Source organism: Elgaria multicarinata, chromosome 1, assembly GCF_023053635.1.
Source record: "Elgaria multicarinata webbii isolate HBS135686 ecotype San Diego chromosome 1, rElgMul1.1.pri, whole genome shotgun sequence".
Taxonomy (NCBI): Eukaryota; Metazoa; Chordata; class Lepidosauria; order Squamata; family Anguidae; genus Elgaria; species Elgaria multicarinata.
In genome coordinates this window covers 72,238,144-72,254,150 of record NC_086171.1, presented here as the reverse complement: position 1 = coordinate 72,254,150, position 16,007 = coordinate 72,238,144, and the positions used below count along the sequence as shown (strand labels likewise).

The window sequence follows — 16,007 nt, the reverse complement described above, 5'->3', positions numbered from 1 at the left end:
AAAAGTCCACCTGTTTGCAATTGTAAAGGATCTATTTTCCTTTACTTTGTTCATGCGAAGTTGTGCATCTCCAAGTTCATAAAATAGAGATTTGCTGGTTCCCTTGCTCAAGAGTAAATCCCATTGCTTTCAGCTGCATTTACATCCAAGTCATACCAAAATCCCATGCATGCTTCCCTTTGAGTAAACCCCATTGAACAAAGAGAGACTTACTGAGTAAACAGAAGTAAGACCTCAGAAGTAAGCATAGGGTTTCAGAGCACTTCTCTACAATTTGCTGTTTTAGACTTTAAAAAAAAGCTTCTGAGTGACCACACTATTAAAAGTCAGTTCTATATGTGTTTACTCAGCACATATGCCTTTAGATTACATTGTTCTGATCTTTGTCAATGTTTGTGTGTTTGGTTATTGGATTTGTAGCCAACAAATATTGGATTTGTAGCCACATATACACATATGCTATCCAGTTCAATATAAATAAAATCTAATATTAAAATTCCATCCTATGCCACACATTTTCCCAGCATATTTAATATTTACTAGCAAATTATTAAACCAAAAACATCTGAAACAAAACTTCAAAGTGGCGTGCCCTATGGTTTAAGTCAAAGAATTCATAATGAAATTTGGAAGAGAAAAAGAAATTCTGGCCAAATCTGGAAGACTCACCATTCATGCAAGTGTTATGAGATGTTAAACTAGGCTTTTTTCATCAAGTTTAAAATTATTTCTCATTTATTTATTTATTACATTTTTATACCGCCCAATAGCCAAAGCTCTCTGGGCGGTTCACAAAAATTAAAACCATGAAGAACATAATAAAACAACCAACAATGTGAAAACAGTTTGTCAAAAATACATGATAATTCATTTTATACCCCTTAAAATGTTTCCTTCATTTTCATACAATAAAAGCCTTTAGCAGCTCCATACAAACTATGAATCTGAACATTCTGGGTCTGACTACAATACAAAATCAACAGATAAAAATGCAAAAATTCAGAGAGAGCAAGACAAAAAATCCTGATTCTGATGTGTGTTCAACAGTTTATTGAACACATATTCCATTTGTTTAAACCACTGGGCGCCCATAAGAATCTGTGTTGTTGTTTTTCTTGCTGATTATAAGGACAAGATTTTCATTTTATTTTTTAAGAAAAAGAGTTAATACGATTTTATACATTCCACTGGTTTGATAAAGTTAATTATTCCTCTGGATTTTTAAAACACTGATTTTCCCCCACCACCACAGCTGAGAGTGTAGAAAATGGAGGATCTGTTGAATAAAAGGACCAACGTAAAGAGGCAATCTGGTATACTTATATATGGTCCAACCATTCATCTCTCGTGAACAACTTCTCAGTACTGCTTTCATAGTAAAGGGTTGCATTGAGAATGGGTTTGTCTATAAACTCTAACAAACATTTCTGGGTGCCACAAGGAGAACTTTCCAGCTCCATAACTGTAATATTGTTTGGAGAAGACGAAACAAGAATGTTGCTTGGAACAAACAGTGTTAGCTGAGGGCCACGGGCTGGCCAGTAGCGTCCCAAGTTAAAGCCATTGATCCAGACTTGTCCCTGCAGAGAAACAAACCATTTGAATAAAATAACAGGACTCAACCCTGCAACAGATCTTGAACCAGGAACAAGAGGGGTATATCAGCCAAAGACTTTGCTAATGCATCACCATTCTCCGCAGGCCCAAAACAGAACTACAGGAAACAAACTCCATTAAGCAAGAGCCTTCCGTAAAGCGGCACGCTGGTTATGGGACTCCCTTTTAAGGGAGGTTAGGTTGGCTCCCTCAGGACTGGTCTTTAGACAGCTGGTGATACTGTCCTGCTGAGCATGCAATGATGAATGCATCCCTTTGATTTTAGAAGGTCCCTCTGTTTTAATGTAATGCATTTTATCAGTTTAGTTTAGTTTAGTTTTTTGCTTTGGTTGGAATCGTATTTTCTTGATTTTAATACTTTAATGTAAAGTGCCTTGAGCACTCATTAAGTGGAGGGGTAATTCAGAAATATATTAAATAATGGTAGTCTCCTTGCAGGTTAGGGGCTATTCGCAGATCCATATAATAACATCCAAGTCAGGCTTGCACACTGGTATAAGCCACAAAGAGACTTCCTACTGATATCTGTAGACTTGCCTTACTGTTACCTCCCCCCAACCCCCAATCTGTTTTGGCCTTGCCCCGCTTTTACCAACATAAGAGCCAGGTCAGAAATAGCCTATGTCAGATGCTCAGAGGGTGATTTTGTTTTTAAACTTCTTTAGTACAAATAATGGAACACCAGAGAAGAACGTGTTCCCCCATTCACTCTACTTCATTATGCTTTTCTCAATGTTTTTTTTAATCTGGAGGTGTGGGGAAGCTATATTTAATCACATCCACATCACCACAAAATTCTCTGTCAAATCATGGATTCTGTGAATGAAAACCAAACAAGTTCTGAAGCTGTTCAGTAAACCAGTGATACGTCCCATTAAATCAGTAGGATTTGAGCAGATACATGTGAATCTCAAATTGGATTACTCGGGGTGGGGAACCAGATGTTCTGGACAGGGAAAAGGAAAGGAACCTCTCGTGCAAGCACTGAGTCATTACTGACTCTTGGAGGGACGCCAGCTTTCGCTGACATTTTCTTGGCAGGCCTTATAGTGGGGTGGTTTGCCGTTGCCTTCCCCGGCCGTGATTACCTTTCCCCCAGCTAATTGGGTACTCATTTTACCGACCTCGGAAGGATGGAAGGCTGAGTTGACCCGAGCCGGCTGCCTGAAACCAGCTTCCGCTGGGATCGAACTCAGGCCGTGGGGAGAGTTTCAGCTGCAGAAACTGCTGCTTTACCGCTCTGCGCCACACGAGGCTCAACTCTGGACAACTCCTCCCATAATCCCTGACCATTAGCCATGCTGGCAGGGGCTGATGAAAAGTGTAGACCAAAACATCTGGAGGGTACTAGGTTACCTTTAATGCTCTTTATATGGAGCTGCCTTTGAAGAGTACTCAGAAACCACAGTTAGTTTCACAATACAGCAGCTAGGCTTTTGCCAGGGTCCTCCTGGTACTTTTTAGGTAAAATGTGAAGTGGGAAAACATGATCGATGACATGGTTTAAAAATTAAATTCACTGATCAATTTATGCTGCAAACCTCCATCTGCAAACCATATTTAAATTGTACTCCAAATTGTTCTGTCAAAACATTTCATCTGTACAGTTTAAGAGGGAGTTGCATATTTAGGTGTGCACTTCTGGATGAAGATATTATCAGTGTCACTTTCCACAAGGTGTTAATAAGTGCCAACCTCAGAAACAACCTTATCAAAATAATCTTCTACTGTGGCTTTGGCAAACTGAACTACACTTTTTACTACTCTCTCTTCTGCAGGAGGCTCAGGAAAAACTTGCAGCTTCGATTTTTCACTAGGTTACTGCTGAAGTGATTGTTGTATTCAAGTCCAAAATATGCTGCACTTCCTGCCAATTCATACAGCACACAAAGCAATTTAACACAAAACCAAAAAATACTATATCATAATAGTAGAACCTTGGGTTATCCAATGAAGCTGAATGGTGGGAAATTTGAGGCAGACAAGAGGAAGCAAAACTTCACACAGTGCACAGTTAAACTATGAAATTCCCTGCTACAATAAGTGGTGATGGCCACCAACTCAGATAGCTTTAACAAGATTAGACAAATTCATTGAGGACAAGGCATCAATTGCTACTAATCATGATGGCCATTTGCTACTTTTAGGATCAGAGAGAGTATGACTCTGAATATGAGTCACTGGGGAACATGACTGGGAGGGTGCTATTGCACTCACGTCCTACTTGTGGGCATCCCATACGCATTTGGTTGGCCACGGCAGGAAACAGAAAGCTGGATCCATGGCCTTCAGTCTCATCCAATAGGACTCTTCTTAGGGCTTCTTTAAACAAGCATTTTATAGCACACTCATGACTGGCCACTCATGAATGTTTAGGGGTTAATCTGAGAACGCCATCAGCCTCCTGTGCATCTCTCACTCCATTGTCTAGCTTTAATGCTAAAAATAAACCTCAGTAAACCCAACTCTTCTGGGATATATCAATATTTATTGGGTTTTCCTGCCACGTACAGGCAAAGTTGCGGTATAATATGCCCACTAGAAGGCGCTGTCCCATTCACCTGCATTGAGCTGTACAAGCCATATGGCTGCTGCTCTCTTCCTCCTGTAATTACAGCTCAGTACAAATGCGGAAGAGAAGCAGGAAGCAGAGCCATGGTAAGGGAACGGGATTTTCCCCCATCTGAAGGTGTTCTCATGCTCTTAACTCAGTCATATATTTTTTTAAAAAATCTATGATTTAAAATGATGTAGCCATTTAAAACTATGTAGCCAATCAGCCTACAGAGAAAATGTTCTAAATAGATCAGGTTTTTACAAAATAACCCAGGAAGAGACCTAGTGCACTTTGCTAAAGACAGCATTTTATAGTGCTGATGTCATTGCGAATAGAGTATTTGTAATTATCATCTCTGTAAAGTAGCTTTGCCCAACCTGGTGCTCTCCAGATGTTTTAGACTACAATATTCATCAGCCCTAGCCATAATGGCCATGGATGTGGCTGTAAAGGAAGAGGTACAAAACCGGGCTGCCCCTACAGATCAAAGAGCCTGAGGAAGCACATAGTGGATGAGGTCCTCTCTAATAAGAAGTTATAACAAGATACAGGAATTAATAACAATATCATTGGCTTGAGCACAACCCTAGTTGTAACTGTAAATGGCTGGTTTCAAAATTTGACAACAGTTAACATAAATTCAGCTTGCTGATTTCATTAAGGTTATTGCTTATTATGTAAGATGATTGGTTGAGCAACATGTTAAGTCCAAAACCATTCTTGAGGATACAGCGACACATTTTTTTGACTTTGTATTGAAATTTGCACACCAAATATTAAACTAGAAAATGTACAATTGTAACTAAAATCAATGAAGTCCATAATTAGAGACGATAATGGGCAAGGAAACCCTCTATCTTTCCCAATCTGCCCCCTTCATCTTGGACGTCACGGCCCTTGTCCTAAATGGAAACTAGTGTAAAAACTATTGTGGCGTGTTCTCTGCAAATATGATCAGCTGTATTAAGTGGACCGATGGGCTTTGGGTGGAGGGATGAGGTGGTTATATGTGTGGAAGACTTTTAATCTGATGTTGCACAGCAAAGGAAGATATTCTGAAAATGGATATAGATGAATAAACCAACATTGAGATTCAGTCACTGGGCATCTACAGGTATCACAAGTGTGCAAGATGCTGCTATTCAATCTGTAGAATGGCACACAAGAGTTAATTACAATTTATAATGACCTGGCCTTGGTAAATTATCACATGTGGACAGGGCCATTTTTGCAGTTCTTCACTAACTGTACAGTCCCTAGTGGTTGAGTCACTTGGGGCACAATCCTATGCATGTTTAGACAGAAAAAAGTCCTACAACTTATTTATTGCATTTTTATACCGCCCAATAGCCGAAGCTCTCTGGGCAGTTCACAAAAATTAAAACCATTCAAAGTATAACACAAACAGTTTAAAAACATGATATAAAATACAATATAAAAGCACAAAATACAATATAAAAGCACAACCATAACTTCCACCATTCCTCAGCCAGCACTGCTGGTTGGGGAATGCTGAGAGTTGTAGGATTGTGCCCTTAATCAATGTTTCTATTATAATGTCAAGCCCCCTCAGTCTGGTTAATGTGCGAAGATAACAGCATCAACGGTCTCTGCAGAGGCCACCAGTGAGGGAGGAAGCAGCAGCCAGGCACCTCTCCATCCTGCCTGGGGTCCAGTTCCAGCTGAGCATCCCCTCCCTCCTGCTGCCAACTGTCACTGCTGAACTTTTGCAACTAAGAATGTAGTGCCTGAATTTTGCTTTTCTTTCCCCTCTCCTCCTCCCCCCCAATCCCCTTTCCTTTTGTGTCATGTTTTTTAGAGTGTAAACCTGTGGGCAGGGACTGTCAAGAAATATTTTTGTAAGCCGCCATGACAGCCTTTTTTGGCTGAATGGCGGGATAAAAATGCTTAAATAAATAAATAAATAAATGCTGCTAATAAATTCCAACTAGGCAACTTTACACTCTCCCGTCAAACAAGTCAGTGTGGTGTAGTGGCTAAGGTGTTGGACTGGGAGTCAGGAGATCCGGGTTCTAGTCCCCACTCGGCCATGGAAACCCGCTGGGTGATTTTGGGCCAGTCACAGACTCTCAGCCCAACCTAACTCACAGGGTTGTTGTGAGGATATTTATTTATTTATTTATTACATTTTTATACCTAACATGGAGAGGAGGAGGATTATGTAAACCGCCTTGGGTTCCTTGAAGGAAAAAAGGTGGGATATAAATGTAATAAACAAACAAACAAACAAACAACATTCAGTTAAGAACAAGTATTTTGAAATTAGAAATTTGTTAAGTTTTCATGAAAAGAAAATTTACCTTTGTCCACCCAGGAACCCTGATGAAGGTGTCCTGAGGTAAGTCAGGAATTCCACTAGGAATGGGAAAATGGCCAACATAAAAAGCAGGCTCTTCATAGTTTGGAATATTCCCACCAGACATCTCATTTTTGAGGCCCTGACCCACTGCTCTGTCAATATCCAGTGGATATATCTCCCAGTCCATGAGTATCTCTCCAGCAAGAGTTACATTTGAAATCAGTCCCTGCAAATGGATTTATCGTAAATACAGTCAGAGAAGGAAAAGCTGGAATTAGACTTTTTCTTATAGTTGTTTGTTGTTTGGAATAAAACAAAACAAAACAAAAACCATGAATGAAAATTCAAGAGAAATCCTCAAGAAGCATTCAGTAGCAATTGGTCTTGTCTCAATCTGCCTACTTCCCATTATTCCTGTAAGTATCTTATTATAGTATTGTATTATAATTCATGGGTCATGCAGTAGAAATAATCAGAATCTAGTTTTTGCAATATAATTTTCTCTAGAAACACAGATCATAGGAATCCTTTAAAGGAAACTGTAATTGACCTCAATCTTAAAAAGATATAGTAAATAAGGTTTTTCCAGCTGACTAGTCCCCTCTTACTCTACAAGTGCTGAATATTATAATCATTTGAAGGAACTACACTGACTGGGTTCAGATGTCACGATAACCCATGATAGCTTATTTGACCAAAATAACCCAATCTGATAGCCCACGGTCTGCAGAGTGGGTTATTTAATACATCATGGCTTGTTGTGTTGTGTTGCAGTCACTGTGACTTATTTTGGCTGGCTACAGAACTGTGCAGTAAGATCGGTCAAAACACCTGCCACTCTGCTCTTCTAGGGTGACCATATAGAAAGGAGGATAGGGCTCCTGTATCTTTAACAGTTGCATAGAAAAGGGAATTTCAGCAGGTGTTATTTGTATATAAGGGAACCTGGTGAAATTCCCTCTTTATCACAACAGTTAGAGGTGCAGGAGCTATACTAGAGTGACCAGATTTAAAAGAGGGCAGGGCACCTGCAGCTTTAACTGTGGTGATGAAGAGGAAATTTCACCAGGTACCCCAAATGACACCTGCTGAAATTTCCTTTTCAGTACAACTGTTAAAGATACAGGAGCCCTGTCCTCTTTTTCATATAGTCACCCTAACTCTTCGCCAGCTTGCTACTTAGGAACAGGTTAAAGCGACCAAGCCAGCAGTGCAGAGGAGGCAGGCTATGAGTTTGGGTCTCAATCCTACAAACCAAGGTGTTATAGGTATCTCCCCCTTTTCAGTGCACCTGGGATTTTTGCTGCTTTCAGTTAGTGCTGGGTTTTCATAGTCTGTTTGGCGCCTCCTTAGTAGAGGATACAGGGTCCTGATCCTGCAAGCCCCCAAAGTTTTCTAGGCATCTCCCCCTTTTAGGGGCACTTGGGATTTTCACTCCACTCGAATAAATTCACAGGGGTTTGATGGTGGATTGGATGCCTCCCAACTAAAAGAGGCTGTGTGTGGAGTTGGATCCCAATCCTGCAAACCCCCAAGGTTTTCTATGCATCTCCCTCTTTTGGGGGCACTTGGGATTTTCCCTCTTTGGTGAATGATCGCGCAGGGGTTTGATGGTAGATCGCGTGCCTCCTGATTGGAAGAGGATGTGTATGAAATGTTGCCCCAATCCTGCAAACCTCCAGTGCTTCAGAGGTGAAACAGCACCACTGCTCAGGTAGGGGAGCTGCGGTGGGACAGGGGGCAGAGGGTAGCTGATTAACCGACATGTGTGATAGGGGATCATGGGTTATTTTAAAAAATAAGCTACTGTGAGAAGCTTATTAATCCATCATTGGATATTGTGACATTGGAATGCAGCCACTAAGAAACTAACCCTATACTTGTCTACTCAAAAGTACGTCCCATTGAGTTCATGGAGTTACTCATAGGGAATTGGATAGATGGGTGCAGCCCAGCACAAGAGGTAATATTATCTACCCAAAGGGTATAGCAAAAACCAAATGCACTCTCTCTCTTCCTGGCACCAAATGAAGTGCTATTCAAATAAATTAAACAAAACTAGGTTTCAAATGCTTAAAAAATGATAAAAGTTAATTTTCATGGTCAAGAAAGGAATACAATAGATTTGTGACAGAAACAGATCTTCCTTTCTTTTTTTCATTCACAAAGAAGCTATATTCACCAGGGCTATATTTTAGCAACGTTCGTCAAAGCTATGGTTACTTCATCAAAATTAAAGCTTTAAATCAGAAACAAAATTTTGAAAACTGCTTTCTTTGCTTATCTGAATAGCAAACAGGTGTGTCAGTATGAACATCGAAACGTGAATTGGTAAATCTAAAAACTAGAGCTTTAGTGCACAATTTTTCAGCTCAGCACCTGAGGCATATCTTTTTTTTATGCTTCCTCTTCTAAGATCATTTGCTAGATAAAGTTAATCTAGGATTTTGATCTCACCTTTAAATCTTATAGTACATTATGTTTCACATGCCAAGTTTCCACATCCTGTGGAAGAGCTATGAACACTTCAGTGCTAAAATTATGATTTAAAAGGTGTTTGCATTTTTGACTAACACTGTAATGTCTCAGCCAGCAGCAAGTTGTTGTTTTTAACTCCCTTAAGGACCAATTCACACATGTTTATTTTCTCTCTCAGATACCTCTGGTGTACTGGGTCATATGGAGAACCTTCAGTGTCAAACTAGGTTCTACACAATTCAGCCAGTCACAGCTAATAGCCATTTCTGCTATTGCTGTGGTTGAGAAAAAACTTCCACCACAGTAAGAGATTTGGCTGATGGCCATTGCAGACCATATCCATGTAGAGCCAGTCCACACAGAGGTTTCTCTACATAACGCCACATACAAGAGGGATCACATAGAGAAAATAAGCATATGTGAACTGACCATAAGATGAATCATCTTGACAGCTTGCTCAGGCAGATTATTTGAAGATATAGAGGCAGAGTCAACAGGGGCCCATAATGTTTATACAAGAGGAACATTAAGAAGCTAAAAAGTTGAAAATTGTTCCAAAGTGATAAAGTATCAACAGTGGGAATGGGAAGAACGGAAACTTCCATGTTACAATGATTAGGATGGAAAGGCACAGGTCCATATTGTACCTCCTGCCTTTCCTCAAGATATACATAAATTTAGAAGCGTATCAGGGAGGCCTCTGCACTGTCATTGCAAATTTACAAGGAGGCCCATACCACCCAAACAACTTCTCTTGTTTCCAAAGGGAGGCAGTTTGAGATAACCTCTCCCCAATATATGATGTTACAGCTGTGTTTGCACTAGAACCATGTCAGCTCTACCTCCTCTTGGTGCTCAACCAAATCATAAGATGTGTATAGTGCCCTTCACCATAGGCAGGTATAACTTGTGGCATGACTGTCTGCAATCGACCATTGTTGGTGTGACGACACACTCCTTTGCCACATCATTTCTAGTTAAAGGGATACACATCAGTCTCCAAACTCCTCTTTTCTCAAAGGACCTGTAGACACCCTGCACTATTACAAATGTTGTTTTGCACTCAAGAAATAAGATGGTTATATTTTGCAGGATAATTGTATCAGGCGAAGATGTACCTTGAAGTCATTGTTGTATCTTCCATAATTTACTCGGCCCATATTTTCTACCAATATATCCAAATATGTTCCAGCATTCCCAGTTATATTGAGAGTTAACAGCTTGCTTCTTTCAAGGACTCCCTGAGGAATCTGTACGAACAACATCAATACTTAAAATGTTAAGCTGAAACAGGGCACAGAAGACAAAATACTTTAGTGTGTATTAGTTTCTCTATTTTTAGATGTATCTGTACTTTCATGTGAGGATTTAGTAAGAACTTAATTTCCCCATCCCCAACTCTGTCAATTCATAATTGAAGAAGGTGAAGACTAATCATCATTCAAATAACTCAAACTCTTTTCAATTTTTGTGTGTGAAAAGAAAATAACTAGTCCTGAGGAAGTTTAAATTCCCCCACCCTCTGTGGTCAGGAAGTTTAAATGGCTAAATACAAGCTGATATACTTAGTAGGTGTAGACAGAGGTGCTGAAAATAACACACTGTTTTCTTGGTGCTCTGCTCTTTTTAAAAAGAAGTTAAAAATACATTAAAATGTAGCGAGGAGATGAACCTCTCAGATAAAATTGCTTCGCAAGAAGGATAATGGCTTCATCATGTTCTCACTTGTGCTTTAATTTCCCCGAATACCTTCTTTCATTCCCTTACAGATCTCCAAGGCAGGGTGCAGATGTAACATTCTCAACCATGGTTAGGAGATCAGATGCACCCTACCAGCTCACATGCTCTTTCCTTCTCCTTCCTACTGAACCTACTTTCCATTTTCAGAGCCAAACATGGTAAACACTGATGCCAGTGCCATCTAAGGTGAGGCTCAAACTAGTTTGCAAACCCAGTTCTAGCCATAATTACAAAATGTGATTTAAAGAAAACCTAGGCCAAGTCATTCTTCCACTCTTCAGCCAGCAAAATAATGCATGTTAAAGGATAGGAGAGAATCTGTTTTGTGTGCCTTTGTTGCACCAGGTTAAGATTTTGGCATTGAGGAACACAGTCTTCACATCTAAGTTTATTGAACAATCTCTCAGAAATTATGTAAGTATATACCTCCTAACTTTCAGAAGCAGGACATATCAAATCCAGAGGGCATCTAGCCTCAACAGAGGTGAAATGACCTGGTCCATACATAATGCTAACACAAGATTTATTTAATCCATGGGTTGTTGAATACATTTAACCTACAGATTGCCGTGATGTGTGAACCCGGCCAAGCTAACAAACAATAGTCTGTTAACCACAAAGAACCTAAAAAGAGAACCCATGGTTTGTTGCTGGTTGTGAACTCTGCTTGCTTTAACCATGTGTTGTCACTGTGTGTGAATCCAGAACTATGGGTTGTTTATGGGTTATTTTTGCCAGTCTGCAGAGGTGTTGGGCAAGACTGGTTAAAAAAAACACCCAGCCACTCTACATGTAAGTACTATAGCACTGCAAAGGCATTTGGGATACAGGGAGGGAGCAGATGAAGGTGGAGGGAAACAACTTAGGGTTTAAGGGGAAAAAACCCCAAAGTGTTTGACCACTTGCTAGACAAACCCTCAGTAGGGCAACAAACCATGGGTTAACCATGGTATAAATAAATGATGTTGGTAAAATATTTATAAAACATGTTGTTTTGGTTGTGTGACTTCAGGCTGTATTTCTTCTAAGTTGCCTTGAATCTGTAGACAGGTGAAGTAAAAAATGCTTTAGATACTCTGATGTCAGTATGTTACAGTTAACTCACAGCAAAGATCCACACAATTGTGTAAAGAGACCAGGAATTATTGGAACAGCAAAATGCAACAAGTTTCCCAAATCTGAAATTGTGTTATCTCACAATCCTGCCATATTTTAGCCCCTTTTGATGACTCTATTCTACTGGATTTTTCTTAGCAGATTATGGTGGAAAAAACAAAGCAGATTGTCTCAGAAAAGGATTGTGTGTTCCTTGATTTCACAGTGAACATGGGAACGTGGATCAAAATAGGATTGGACAGCATGTTGTCCACACTAGAGTCAAACCATTAGAAACTTAAAACATACTTGAATATATTATGATAATGAGATCCCACATGTATGTTCATCACTCAATGTACTTAATAATAATAATAATAATAATAATAATAATAATAATAATAATAATAATGTAATTTATTTCTTACCCACCTCTCCACTTGGATCGAGGCAGAGAACAACAGTGAATATAAAACACAGAAAAACTAATTAAAAACATAGTATACTTGATTAAAACATCCTAAAAACATTCTAAAATTTTCAGATGATAACTTGCATGAATGAAACAGACTTCACATATGAAACAACAAAGACAAAGCTCTCAGATTGTCTGACATCACTTGATATACAATGTCAATGGAGGCAGTTCAAAAATTCATTACAATTTGTCAAGTGCTGAGTAATGTTTGTGTCTATGTATGTGGGAGTCATCCCAAAGCCAATTATGTATGTGTCAGACAAAGGGCTCCATATCCTTTGGTTGGACCCAGAGAAAGGGGTATGCTGCATTTCCAAGGCACCCCAAGAACCTCAGAAACACTGTGCAAAAAAGTCAAGTCCTTGTCACTCTCTTAAGCTTGGAACTAGGGTTTGTCCCTGCAGTTGTCTGGGGCTTCCAAAGACCACTAAGCACATCCAAAGTACCACATAACTGTGGGAACAATCTTCCCCCATCTTCTCTAGATCCAAGCTTGAGAAGACCGTTAAAGTTTATACCTGTCATGCTGTGCCTCTGAGATGCTTGGTGCACCTCTGAAGGACAGCACAACTGTGACATTGGTACCCTGCCCCTTCTCCAGCCCCAACCCCATGAGGAAGACAAGGGCTTATCACACGCATAGAGATAAATGGCAGTGGGACACTTAAGCATGCAGAGAGAACCCCTGATCAGACATGCCCCCCACCATAGGGGTATGGTTGTAGGTATAGTAACAAGAAAGCTGGATGTTCTGGAGTCTCCCCTTACCCCATTCACAGAGACATAAGCACGGTCATGAATTCCATCAAATGTTGAAGAGAGTGGAGTTTTCTCACTACAGTTTCTTGGAAGCTTAGTTCTGTATAATACATACCCAAAGTACTTGGAAGAAAAAAAATGGGAAGAAAGACGTAGGGCAAAGAGTTATTATGACAAGTAAAAATCAGATTGCAAAACGCTGAGCAGTTCCTGGAATACCCAACTTTCACCGATGGCAAAGGACGAGGCAAACTCCGATGCTCAGGACAGAAATAAATTTATTATGCTCAGTGCGTTTCGGAGGGATTACCTCCTTCTTCAGGAGCTGTTCTATGTTCTTTTTTAATTTCCTGATCTCCAAGAACAATAATATTTTCTTCTCTTTTGAGTGTTGTAAATGCTGTTTTTTGAGCCTTTGTAACAGCATTTACAACACTCAAAAGAGTAGGAAATATTATTGCTTTTGGAGACTGGGAAATTCAAAAAGAACATAAAACAGCTCCTGAAGGAGGAGGTAATCCTTCCAAAATGTGTTGAGCATAATAAATTTATTTCTGTCCTGAGCACCGGAGTTTGCCTCCTTCTTCGCCATCGGTCTACGGTGCCCTACCCTCCACATTTCTGTAATACCCAACTTTTACATCAATGTGCCTAAATTTCATATACTGCATAGTAAACTAATAAAACATGCTTGTTTCAAGAATTTAGGCTAACATCAAAACAGAAACATTTGCTATTCAGAATTCGGTTCTTTCCGTTAAGGTCATCCACACTTACCTCTTTAATGGAAATTTTAAAGTTTCATATTTGTGCTTACCCAAATGTATGGGTCTTAATTACAATGGTTTACATAATTAATTAATAGAAAACAACTTTCGAGGGAAGGGTACACAGGTTTCTTTTTAATCCTCACCCCTCTAAAAAGTTGCCAAGCACTTTCTTATAGCTCCCGCACCCCCAGTATTTTCATCCATTCTGTGTCCTCCTGTTCCCTTCACTAAAGTTCTTCTGACTGCCACTGAGTTACTCCTGCACTGAGCGGGGGGTTGGACTTGATGGACTTATAGGCCCCTTCCAACTCTACTATTCTATGATTCTACACTAGATTGCTCTTTTTGCCTCCCTTTCAACCATACGTTTACTTGCTGGTGTATCTGTACACTTATCTGCCTGTCCCTTATATCTATTACTCGCTTATATCTATTACTCCCCAGTACTATTATCCACCTACCAGGCACAGGGCAAGCCCACTCATTACACTACAGAACCGTTTCACTCGACTTCCTCAGCCCTTACACTTGTTCCTAGGACATGTTTAGTCAGGAAAAAGCTCCTACAACTCCCAGCATGCCTCAGCCAGCCATGCTGTCTAAACATGCATAGGATGTCACCCTCAATCACCAATCCCTTCTGAAACAAACAGCTCTACTCCATACCTAGTTCTGCTCCATTCAGTCCACCCAAAAATGACATTTCTCAGTATAATATATATAAATTAATACACATGGTTAAGCATCATTTAACGACCTGTACAAAACATTGAATCAAAACTGTTCTAGGACCAGCTTTTACCTGCTTCAATTGAACAAATGTTAAGGGATAGATGCTTTTAATTGGTCCAGAGGGTGACAGGTCATTCAGAAGTTCCCTTACTGTGCCCACCTACAATGGAGCAAAGACAGGCTATAATTTGCAACTATTTTTGCTTTTTATTTTTTATTGTGAATTTAACAAAACAGAACAGAAAACAAATCGTGGACAAAAAGAAAAGAACATTACATGCACAGGATACACAAACAAAAAAGAGAGAGTGTTATGCATAGGTTTCAAGAAAAGCAGACCAAATATCCATGTATTTATCCACTCGCAAGTCATGCCTATATAACACCCATTCAATTGTTGATAGCATTGTTAAATCCACAGTCCATTGCAGTATGAGAGGTGAACATTTATCCTTCCAACGTGACAATATCAGTCTTTTAGCTGTCATAAGCGCTCCTAGCATCCCCCACTCATCCATGATATATCTGTACACTATATATGTTTAGGGTTTTTTTCTGTCTAAACATATTTAGGGCACAATCCTGTGTGTGTGTGTGTGTGTGTGTGTGTGTGTGTGTGTATATGTTTAGACTTTTTTTCTGTCTAAACATATCTAGGATTGTGCCTTAAATCCATAAAACAAAACAGAATTTTAAATCATGCTTACAATAGTACCTAAGGTGGTTATTATTATTATTATTATTATTATTATTATTATTATTTATTTATTTATTTATTTATATAGCACCATCAATGTACATGGTGCTGTACAGATAACACAGTAAATAGCCAGACCCTGCCGCATAGGCTTACAATCTAATAAGTTGTAGTAAACAATAAAGAGGGAAGGAGAATGCAAATAGGCACAGGGAAGTGTAAACAGGCACCGGGTAGGGTGAAGCTAACAGTATAGAGTCAGAACAAACTCAATATTTGAAGGCTATAGGGAAAAGAAAAGTTTTTAGCTGAGTTTTAAAAGCAGTGATTGAGTTTGTAGTTCTCAAGAGTTCTGGAAGAGCGTTCCAGGCATAAGGGGCAGCTAAGGTGTACTATACTGCATGGGATAAAGAAAATGTTTAGCCACTTTGCCTATTAGTGTTGGGCTCAAACAATTTCAATGTAAATGTCTACTGTTAGCCAGTTCCATTCTCTGTTAATATGGTGACTGTGCAGGATAGGAAAGTTTGTTCACCATAAAATTATCACAAATGATATGGTTAACTTTATAGTCACGCTTGCAGTGATTAACACTTTCTCATCCATGCTTCTTTGCAAGAACTATATTTCCCAGATGCTGTTGAATGTAATGGAAATTTGCAGTGTTCTACAATCTATGTTGCAAAAGTCACCATAGAAAGAGCTTAATGAATTTACCCAGCCTCAGTGGTAAAGCTATAAATTCCCATCTCCAAGTTCAAAAG

General features: G+C 39.5%; 1 protein-coding gene across 1 annotated transcript in view; it reads right to left on the bottom strand.

Moving 5' to 3' along the window:
* Nucleotides 1-717: 717 nt before the first annotated feature.
* Nucleotides 718-16,007, bottom strand: part of GLB1 (galactosidase beta 1) — a 50,923-nt gene continuing 35,633 nt past the window's right edge. Inside the window, exons 12-16 of the mRNA XM_063130294.1 lie at nucleotides 14,617-14,706; nucleotides 13,054-13,167; nucleotides 10,091-10,222; nucleotides 6,496-6,720; nucleotides 718-1,580 (exon numbers count right to left, since the gene is read on the bottom strand). Of these exons, the coding sequence (XP_062986364.1) occupies nucleotides 1,320-1,580; nucleotides 6,496-6,720; nucleotides 10,091-10,222; nucleotides 13,054-13,167; nucleotides 14,617-14,706 (822 nt within the window). The 3' untranslated portion in view covers nucleotides 718-1,319. The remainder of the gene's footprint in view (nucleotides 1,581-6,495; nucleotides 6,721-10,090; nucleotides 10,223-13,053; nucleotides 13,168-14,616; nucleotides 14,707-16,007) is intronic.